At 42.2% G+C, this 11,551-nt stretch overlaps 1 protein-coding gene across 1 annotated transcript in view; it reads right to left on the bottom strand.

Moving 5' to 3' along the window:
- Positions 1–5,728: 5,728 nt before the first annotated feature.
- The window catches only part of MICU2 (mitochondrial calcium uptake 2), a 125,873-nt gene continuing 120,050 nt past the window's right edge, over positions 5,729–11,551 (bottom strand). The window contains exon 12 of the mRNA XM_054973587.1: positions 5,729–9,175. Within this exon, the coding sequence (XP_054829562.1) occupies positions 9,071–9,175 (105 nt within the window). The 3' untranslated portion in view covers positions 5,729–9,070. The remainder of the gene's footprint in view (positions 9,176–11,551) is intronic.

Raw genomic sequence — 11,551 nt, 5'->3', positions numbered from 1 at the left:
ATCATAATAAGAGGCTAAAGTGCTTCCAATTTACTCAGCAGCAAGTCAATTGGTCAGTTTCATCTACTTACTTTAGCTTCACCTCATGTTAGTGTATTTTATTCAGGGCTTTTTTTCTGAGAAAAGAGGTGGTGGAACTCAGTGGGTCGCTGGCACAGAGGGCAACTCTTGGTGGAAGGTGGTGTCCCTGGTACCATGTGTGCACGTGCAAAGTGCACGCATGCTCCCAGGGCCAATGACATCACTTTGGGTCAGCTGGAACAAGGGGGTGTTTTTAAAAGTTTAAATCGCCCTTGGTGAAAATGGTCACATGGCTGGTGGCCCTGCCCCCTGATCACAAACTCCCCTGTCTGGCGATCAGGGGGCAGGGCCACCAGCCATGTGACCATTTTCAAGAGGTCCCGGAACTCTGTTCCACCTGAAAAAAAAGCCCTGATTTTATTTATGAGGGTTCCCCAATCCTCAGCAGAAGATTTTCAGTAGTTGCAGGGGTTGATGGCGGAAGGGGGGGAAAACCTCCACTTCCGTAACTGGAAAGCTTGTAGGATCTAAACCAATAATTCTTAGATTTATGGTTATGGATGTCACACTGGGTGAAGAACGGACCTTATTACTTTGTAATTTAAAAATAAAAAATATACTGCAATAGTGCTGTAAATTAGGATAACAACAAAGGTACAAAGGATATTAGAGTATAATCTGAAGAAAATTAAGTGTACTTAAGTTCCATTGAATTCAACTGTGCATAAATGAGCTTAAATGCCATTGACCTAGACCTACTTAACTTTCTCTGTATTGCACCCCTGGGCTAGATTTTTAAAGTCATTTAGTAAATGACACTCACATATTCTCCTTCCCTTTTAGAAAAGGTCTGATTAGTGTGAAAATGGAAACAGATTAGAAAACTTAGAGCTCCACCTCGTGGTGATTGGTAGCATTTTTTCAAAAGGAGTTACAAGTGTACTTTTTTTAACAGACTAAAACATGTGTCTGTTTTCACCACTTATTAAAAATATATAACTCTGATATAAAAAATACCTCGCTAAAGTATTAATTAATACTAATATTAGTAAGCGCAGGGCTAAGAGAAGTCAATTCCCTCGCAAACAGAGGATTCAGTCAGTTTGATGTAGTGGTTAAGAGCACAGGACTTTAATCTGGAAAACCGGGTTTGATTCCCCACTCCTCCACTTGAAGCCAGCTGGGTGACCTTGGGTCAGTCACAGCTCTCTGGAGCTCTCTCAGCCCCACCCACCTCACAGGGTGTTTTGTTGTGGGGATAATAAAAACATACTTTGTAAACTGCTCCGAGTGGGAGTTAAGTTGTCCTGAAGGGCAGTATATAAATTGAATGTTGTTGTTGTTATTAATAATACCTAAACTATATAAAGAAATATAACTGATATTATTTACCACCAAATGAAACAAAACCTAAGTGCATATAACGGTAGTTGCTGTCCTTTGTTGCCTGCCTCATTCCTCCTTTTTCTCTCTCTGACTGTCATAATGTATATTGTAACAGTCTTGGGATTGTCTCATCATAGGTTTTCAAAATCCATCAAAATGGTAACAAGAATCTGTCAACAAATATGGAAAACAAAGCAATAGCCTACAGACCGGAAATCTCAGTCTACATTCCAATTCCCAAAAAAAGAGATGCTAAAGAGTGCAGCAACTATCAGACTATTGTGTTAATTTCCCATGCAAGCAAAGTGATGCTCAAAATTCTACAACAAAGACTCTTACCACATATGGAACAAGAAATGCCAGATGTTCAAGTTGGATTCAGAAAAGGAAGAGACACTAGAGATCACATTGCAGATTTATGATGGCTAGTGCATCATACCAGGAGATTTCAGAAGAAAATCAGCCTGTGTTTTACAGATTACAGCAAAGCTTTTAACTATATGGATCATGAAAAGCTATGGAGAGTCTTAAAAGAAATGGGGGTGCCACAACATCTGATTGTTTTGATGCACAACCTGTGGTCTGGATAAGAGGCTACTGTTAGGACAGGGTATGGGAGGAAACAACGGTTTCCAATTGGAAAAGGTGTCAGACAAGGATGCATTTTATCTCCCTACCTGTTCAACCTCTATGCAGAGCATATCATAGAGAAAACTGGATTAGATTCAGAAGAAAGTGGAGTGAAAATTGGCGGAAGGAACCTTAACAGTTTGAGACATGCAGATGACACCATGCTCTTGGCAGAAAATAGTAGACTTAAAATGAAGGTTAAAGGAGAAAGTGCCAAAGCAGGATTACAGCTGAAGACAAAAGTAATAACTACCGAGGAATTACACAATGTTAAAGCTAACAATGAGGAAATTGAAATTGTTCAAGATTTTCTGTTGCTTGGCTCAATCATCAACCAAAAGGAAGCAGCAATCAAGAAATCAGAAGAAGATTGAGACTTGGAAGAGCCCCTGTGAGGGAACTAGAAAAGATCCTTAAAGATAAGGATGTCACTCTGGGACTAAGATTTATCCATATGATGATATTCCCCATTACTATGTATGGATGTGAAAGTTGGACAATGAAGAAAGCTGACAGGAAGAACATTGATTCATTTGAAATGTGGTGCTGGAGGAGAGTTTTGTGGATACCATGGACAACCAGAAAGACAAATAAGTGGGTACTAGATCAAATCAAGCCTGAATTCTCTGTAGAGGCTAAAATGACAAAACTGAGGCTATTGTACTTTGGTCACATCATTAGAAGACAAGATTCTCTGGAAAAGTCAATAATGCTAGGAAAAGTGGAAGGCAGTAGGAAAAGAGGAAGACCTAAAATGAGATGGCTTGACTCAATAAAAGAAGCCACGTCCTCCAGTTCTCCAGCAAGTCTGTTAACAATAGGTCATTTTGGAGGACTTTCATTTTTAGGATTGCCATAGATCGGAAGTGACTTGATGGTATATACCACCCCCTCCCCCAGAGAGAGAGAGAGAGAGAGAGAGAGAGAGAGAGAGAGAGAGAGACAGACAGACAGACAGACAGACAGACAGACAGACAGACAGACAGACAGACAGACTTGGGGCAGGGACCTGGTTGCAATATGTAAATGTTATTAGTAAGCCGTAGTTAATATTTGCTGAACAATGATTAAATATATGTATTCATACCTCTTGTGCAACTCTTCTTTCCAATGATGCATGATCATGCAAAGATATGGAGAATGTAAACACTTTGGCGGTTCAAACAGGAATCCAGTACATTGCCCAGCCTATATGCATAGTCTCCAGGTATTTATTGTTTATTTACAGGATTTTTAATATGCCTTCCTCCGCATGGGTCAAGTAGTGTGGTGGAATGTGAATTCATCAAGTTTTTTTCTGCTTGTTGACTGGTCTGTGTATTGAATACTACATGTGTGTTGTTTTTGGCTGAATCAGATTAAGCACTGTAACAGTGTCCTCTGGATGCCTCCTGAAAGCAGGGCAGGAGGGTAAGAGCTGCCCCATTTGTTGTTAGCGTCTCTGGCTTGACACTTAGGTGGTGGCTATAGCATGGAGTTTCCTTGTCCAGCTATACCAGCTCCTTGTTTTCTCCTACAAGATAAAAGGCTTGGCTTCTGCCACTTGTGTTGTTAACCTTTAAATCAATGTAACATGTTCTGTGGGGTTGCCTTTGTTTGGAAACTACACTTACCATGTAGAAAGGAGGCGAATAAATGTTTTAAATAAATAAAATCTGTCCTAGGCTCCTAAGTAAGACCGGCCTAAGAGACCATATCATGCCCATCTTTAAGAGCTATTCTGGTTACCATTTGGTTTCCAAATACAAGTAAGCTTTTTTAAAAAACCTTTAGAGCCCTCTAAGTCCTGGACCTTGGTTATCTAAAGAAGTATCCCCCTCTCTTATGCCTCAAGGTCAGCTGAGCAGTCCAACTTCATGGAATTTCCACATCTAGGGAGGCCTAACATATTCTCTCAAGGTCCTTTTCTACTAGCCTCTGTCCCTGGACTAGGAAAATTTACTCTGCAGTGCTGTGATTTATGGTTTTTATAAAGATGTATAGTAAACATACAAAAATTTTTATATTGATTTTATGTATTTTTCCATACACAATTGCATTGTATGCTTTGCCTGTGAGGCATCTTACAATGTCAGAAAATGGCAGAAATCAGTCACCTGGTGGCAGGACTATCCCCAGGTGATGCTTCTGTTCGGGCTCTAAACATGCATTTCCTTTTTATGCTGAGAACCCAACACTGGAAGAGGTATTTCTTAGCCAGGTTATTATTTCATCCCCGTCTTGCAATAGGCATATAGCAACTACATAGTGCTTTCTGTGCCACTCTCTGTCTTGTCCAAATCAGTACAGCACTTTGTGGATTAAAAATTGGTTGAACAGGAAACAGAAAGTAGGAATAAATGGAGAGCTGTTGCAACAGAGCGAGTGACCAGCAAAGTCTGACAAGGACCAGTACCGTTTAATGTTGTTCATATATGATTAAGGATGGTGAAAACCGAGAGAGCCAGGAGGCTCTGTCTAAATTGGGTGAGTGTGCAACAACATGATAAACCAAGTTTTAGTGCAGATAAGCATAGGGAATGCACAATGGAACAAAAAATCTGATGCTCGTGGGATCTGAAGTGGCTGGGACTAAGGGTCAAACCACACGAGACAAAATACACTTGAATTACACTCGAATTACAAAATACACTTGAATTACCTGTGTAATTCGGGTGTATTTTGTCTCGTGTGGTGAGACCCTCAGAGGGAGAGAGATCTTGGTTCTAGCGGATAGCTACGTATATGAAAAAGTCAACTCAAATGTGTGGCAACAGCAAAAAAAAAAAGGCAAACTCTGTGCTGGGGAATATTAGAAAAGCGATTGAAAGTAAGTACTATAACACTGCTGTCTAGATGGTGTGGCCTCATTTGGAACCCTGTGTACAGTTCTGGTCACTGTACCTCAACAAAGGTATTGTAGACAAAAGTATGGAAGAGGGCAACTAAGATGGTTAAGGGGCTGGAACACCTTCCCTATGAGGAAACAGTCTGGGATTTCTGAGTTTGAAAACAGCAACTATGGGGGGGGGGGCAGCAATGACAATGCTTTATAAAATAATACATGGGGTGGAGAAAGTGGACAGAAAAAAACTTTTCTCCCTCTCTCATTATACTAGAACTTGGGTGCACCCAATGCCAGAGTATGCAGTCATGGTCACAAAGATGGATGGCTTTAAAAGATGGTGGATAGATCAATCAGTGGTTAATAGCCATGGTGAGTAAAGGGAGCCTGTATATGTAGAGGCAGTGAACCCTTGAATACCAGTGCCAGGAGGCAACACCGGGGAAAGGCCTTGGCTTATATGCTATCTGTTGGCCCTCTAGAGCAACCGGCCGGTCACCGTCATACAGGATGCTGAACAAGACAGCCGATTGATCTGATCCAGCCGGGCTCCTCATTACATTCTGTTCTTACTGCCACTTATGTTTATGCAGACAGCTTCCTGCTTCTAACAGGGTCAGAGTTGCTTAAGAGCACAGGTGGGGCTTTCCTATGAAACCCACAAGACGAACACAATGCTTTGCTATGGCTGCTCCTCTCCGTGCTTCCAACTTCCGTGTGTTACAGGCCATCTGACCTTGTTTCAAGGGAAATATTTTGTATGAAGACACAGTGCTGTCGTCTCCTTTTCTTTGAAATAGGCCAGCACTTAATATTACTTGAAATATTTTCCCACAATGACAGTAAGAGGACAATGGGAACATTCCATTATCAAGTATTTTAAAGTCAAATTTATTAGCAAGTGAAGACATTAAGTTAAAAAGTGAAAAACCGATAGAATATAAGGAGACATCTTTCAGCCATCAATATTATAAATACAGTCAAAGCTAAAGACTGTAATTTTACTAAACCCTTGTACATTCCCAACCATCTGGGATCGAAGAGACACAGTTTCTCCGAATTCTTCTCCATTCCTGCAGTTCTTCCTTTCTGGGGTTGCAGGACCCCTATGGAAGAATAACCCTGTGGGTTGGTGGGCTGGAATAAAGAGGGACCAGGGGATGAAGTTGCCCCCTCCCTCCTCACACCAGTCCCTGGCTAGCACAGCTATTCCTCTGCACAGGTTCCTGTAATCCTGAGAACGATCTTTCCAGTGGCTGGAAGTGGCTGCAGGAAATGGCGCAGGAAAACTCTGCATTCCATGCACAGATGGTTGGACAGAGGCCCTGAATTTAGACTGTGCTAAATGTATAAATATAGTTTGTTGATGGAGGCTCAGCAATGCAGAGCAACTGGGTGTGATATTAATAAAAATATTTTTGGTGTTCTAACATTAGGACCTTTTTCAGGGCTCCACAGCAATCCACCACATGTGCTCATGCTATGCACACTGACAAATAAGAGGCTGAAGTTGGCATTCTTCTCCCTATCAGAGAAGCAGAGTTTGCCTTCAGGGTGGGCAGTTTGCTGTTAACTAGGCACAGACTTCACTTCATAGAGTCTTCTCTTGAAGACACCCAAAAGCAATTTGGCAGGGGAATGCTTATCAATACACAGACAATAACATGTATGCTCATTCTGATGCAATTCAATTGGATATTTAAAAGTATGGATTGTAGTCTTCACTGCCCTACTTACTTTGCAAAGCATCTTCTTGTAAACTTTCTGAGAAAGATATTAATATGGGGGATCAAAGTCTTTTCTTCTTTTACTGCACCCAAAACACTGGCCTAACCCTCCCCCTCTTTTCCCTACACCCATACCATAGAGCGGCTTCTCTCAAAGTATTTATGTTCCATCTCAGCACAGTCTGTCTACCTCTCAGATATCTTATACCATAGACGATTCCAATAACAAATTCCCTTTCTGCTCCATTTGTTATGACAGTTAAGAATAGTTTTATATACATTATGTTTTTGACATATTGTTACCATCTTCAATCCAACCACATGGGAAGTGGGCAAACCAAGTTTTTTTAGCCAGAATGTCATCACCATGTTGCTCTTGTTTACAGCTTTGTGCCACAGCTTTAGGAGCTCCCACATTTGATTAAGAGGGATTGATTTAATCTTTGGAGGCAGAGTTTATTCCTTAATGATCAGGTTAAGGGAGCGTGGAATGCTTGCATTAATAGAGATTTTTATAGCTAATTTCCCTTTCAATGAATAGTTGAAAGAAAGTTGCTCTTATCTGAGCCACCAGAATTCTAAGAAAAGTATAATATCCCCCTTCACACAAAGACATGCATACATGGAGTCAATACAGTAATGACAGGCAAGCAAACGTTAAAGATAAATTACAGTAAACATTTAGAAACTGTGTTTGTTATGTTATAGCTCACACCCCACCCCCTCACCAGGAAATTGTTTTAAAGGAGGAGATGGAGAATGTAGGCTAGCATTGCTGCTACCACAACAACCCCTGCTGCAGATAGCCGTAAATCTCTTTGCTATCACCACTCTCTTGCTTCTGAACTGGAGACTTTTGGTACAGCTCAGGGGACCATATCTAACTTGGCGGGCAACCAGCTATTGACCTGGAAATGAGGGGTTAATGTTCCCCAATTGGTTAGTTATATTCAGCTAACACGTGCCCATTCCAGTTTGTGTCATTTTAGGCACAATCTCTGGATTCTCTACACACATTCCACCTCATGATAAACTTGTGGGCAGTACTGACACATCTCTGTTACCTGCAAACAATTACTAAAATTGCAAAAAGAACAAAGATGCTTCTGCCAGTTACTTAGTGGTACAGGAGGGTCTCTGTAACAGCAGTTCTTGCCCAATTTTGCCAGCTTACAACAGAGTATATTCAGGCACTGCAACTGAAGCCTTTTATTGCCCACAACGAGGATCAGATTTGAGCACTCTATAAAAAAATGTAACCCTAAAAAATCTAAATAAGGGAAACAGGCTGAGAGGTTGTGTAATGTGCTATTTTATACATAAGCAAGGCAAAGGGAGTAAAATACTCTTATGAATTACTTGAGGGAGGGGGCTACAAAATAGCTCTGAAACAGGGAAAAATAGAACATGCTCCACTTCGACGCAGACTGTCTAAAAGTGCTTCCTTTCAAAACCATGCATAGCTCTTTCGATCAAGTGAAGAAATTCTGGTAGTTATGGGACAGCTCAAAAGAAAAACAAATGCTTTACATTTTTGCCACCAAGAGGCTAAATCAGACAAGCAGAAGTCACTGTATTTGTATGTATCCACAGAAAGTGTGTTTCATATTTTCCCTCATTTCCTAATTGGATTGAGAAGTGCTTATAGTCTATACTTATTCACTGAGTTTACAGATTGCCAGTTTGTGTAAACATTTCCATATTTCCAGTCTGGACTGAGAACCAAACTCTACTGCAATCAGAAGAACAGATAGGAATACATTTGTATAAATCACTAGGAACAAGAATACAGCGATATACTATAATATCACTAACATTCAAAACAAGCTTTCCTGATTTCAATACCGCGTTTTAGAAGCAGCACACAAGTACACACTTTTTAACTGCAGTTTGTTAGTTAAAGGTGAATTCCTGAAGTCATTCAAAGCTAGCAAAGTCAGAGAGAAATCAGTGATTTCAGGGCTTCAGTTTCAAAAACAATTTTGGCCCCATGAAATTCACTCCACAGACGTAGGTTTCATTTTTTCCCCTCCCTAGCCCTTAAAAACATGACAACTTAGTTCTTCTAGTACTGTGAACAAGATCCAGCTTCCTTCTGCAGCATATTCAGACTAGTGACATGTACAAAATTTCTGGCCGACTGATCAACAAAAGCATTTTGATAGTGTAGCTTTGCGAGAACTGGCGTGAGAACATTTACACTGTCTAAGCAGAGATGTGTCCTTCTAAATCCACTGACTTCAACGGACTTAGAAGGGTATAAATCTGCTTAGCATGGCACTGTTAAGAGTTTTGAAAATCATAGCAGACCCACAGGCAAACTTAAGTACACTGATGTACATTACAGAGAGAAAATAAATACTTAGTACTCAACTGTATGAAATGATTGTACTGTATCTACTATTGCCAGCGTATAAACAATAATACACAAAAAGAAGAAAATCTAGACACTTAGTACTAGGATGGAGTATTTAAGGGTGTTTTAAAAAGGACTTTTCCCGGTTTGTTTCCAGACTTCTTTTGCTCCTTTAATGCTCTCTCTCTTCACACATTTCCAGTAACCTTGGACTCCTTGCTGCTGAGGAACCTGTTTCAAAAGAACCAACAGTCATTGGGCTATATTAAGTTCCTAACAGTGCAATCCTGTGCAGACTAACTTCAGCCTAAGCCCACTGATTTCAATGGACTTAGACTCTGCATAGGACTGCTTGTCAAACTTTTATTATCCATTAATAATAGGCATTTTGATATAATTTCACTGGATTTGGGGATAAACCCATAATTTGCACTTTCCCTGAAGGTTCTATATCTTTACTGCCCTTATGCTATACATTCAACACAGTGTGACAATATTAGCTTGATTAAAGCAAAATGTTGCATGCTGTTGCAAAACACTACGCGTTTCTCCAGAGTGAAAACCAATCCTGAAGGCAAATTACAATGTAGAATTACACTGTGAAGAGACTGGATTAAGCATTATTACCTGAACAATTCAGATCCCAGTGCCAAGCTTTGCTATTTCAGCATATTCGCTACACTTGCTGCATAGAGACATAGTTCTCTTTTCTTCCATTTTATTCTCACAATCACCTTGTGTGATAGATTAGTCCAAGGAGTGAATCGCCCAATGAATTTCATTGCCTAACTACACGTTCATGTTCATGGCTTCCGTGCAACACCACACACAGGCCAGCCATGGGAATTTCCAGAGCTTTCTAGAAGAATAGGAGCACCCCCGCTGGCCTTGGAGCTTTCCTGCCCAAGCCATCACATGACCAGGAGGAGCGGCACTATCCCCTCAGTTCTCTCAATTGTTACCGAGCAGCCCCCCCTCCCTCCAGAGGCCAGCCATGAACTGGGTCTGAGCTCTACACCAAAAGACTGCCGTGCCTGTGTTCCTCTAATACACGTGTCAGTTTCATATCTGATGCTGCAACAGACTGACAGTTCCTGGACAATTGCTCTCAAAACTCTTACGTGGCACTGCCCTGCTCAAGCTTATATCTGGACTCTCCTGTGTGATGCTGCCCCGTTGCCAACCATGGACTGTGTCTTAAACGCTGCTCCCTTGCCTGCCATGAGAGCTTGCCTCACTCTGGGCTCCAGCTACGCTGCCAGCAGCCAGATGCCAGCCAGGGGAAACCTTCTGCGAGGGTGGCCAGGCGCTCCCTGGCCAGCTCCTGCCGGGAGCCTCCCATGGGCTGATTGTCCTCACTGCCAGACAATCTGCTGGTAAGCCCTAGCCAACAGCCAAGAAGCCGAGGGGAACAGCCTGCTTTGGGAAGCCATTGCGAAGGAGCGAGCGGACCACGTACGCAGCAAGAGAATCCCACTCTCCTTTGCATTTCTTAACACCTATCCTGAATGGAGATTGATCATCAGTCAGCCAGGGCAATCAACAAGCGCACATCAAAGCAACCTTTGCACTCCGGACTTGAAGGCACCAGGATGGGCGCTGGGAACGAGCAAACGTCCCGGTTCCCCTTCCTCCTCCCCTCCCCTCTCCCTAAAGGTGTCATTTATAAATTAATCAGACTTCAAACATGGTCCAATCAAGGCTGTCCCGATGGGCTCAAACCCTTTGATTTAAGTCGTGAGAACCACTGACAGGGGCGCCAGCCCCTGGGTGCTTTGAAAGTATATAAGCTAGCCCCTCAAACCTGAGGGTGCGCGTGCGCCAGCCCCATCCCACTTCCTTGCTGTCTCTCCGTGATTCCAGTGCGGGCGCTGGATCATGTCACGTCCATATCTCTGACATGCCTACTGCTTGTGAGTATGCCCTTTGTCATCGTGGGGTTCCTGCTCAGGTCTCTAATGTTCATACTCTGTATTTCTTAGATCTTGTATGTAATCTTGGATGTGTGTGTAATTTCAGGCATATGTCACACTATTAGAAAATACACGTTATTGATTGAACATCTGTAGTCTGCCTCTTTGTCACGGGGATTTCTGAAAATGGACCTTGGTATAGCTGGCTAGATCCGCGCTGTTTTAGTTTGTCTGAATCCAGATGAGTCGACACATTTGTTTTCGGCAAACTGACGTAGAGGAAAACTTTTCGGAACTCCGTGCAAAGAGAGCAACCTAGCTTAGGGAATTAAATGTGTGAATGCGTTTGGCTCTAGCGAGCATCTATATGCGTGGGTTGGCTTGTCCCCTTTTCCTCCTTCAGCCAGTTACGGACAGATTGCCTTATTTTAACTGTGGGCAAGAAACTCTATGCTGGTGAAGTTCCCTGGCCACTTTCCGGGCCACCTAAACGCGTCTATGTGGGTGGGATTACAGAAGTAGGCTCCAGTTTTCATAAGCAACACATATAAAACTCTCTCCCGTCCCCCTTCCCTCCTCAGCCCGTCCAAATCCCCGCTCCCCCCCAGCACTTAGACTTCAACCTCCTCTCCGGAGGAAACGTGAAGAGGTTGATAGTTCGTTTGTTTAACTTGCTTTGGGAATCTGCAGCTAG

Source organism: Eublepharis macularius, chromosome 3 (genome assembly GCF_028583425.1).
Source record: "Eublepharis macularius isolate TG4126 chromosome 3, MPM_Emac_v1.0, whole genome shotgun sequence".
Classification (NCBI taxonomy): Eukaryota; Metazoa; Chordata; class Lepidosauria; order Squamata; family Eublepharidae; genus Eublepharis; species Eublepharis macularius.
Note: the sequence above shows the minus strand (reverse complement) of the source record. Positions and strands in the feature narration are given on the sequence as shown.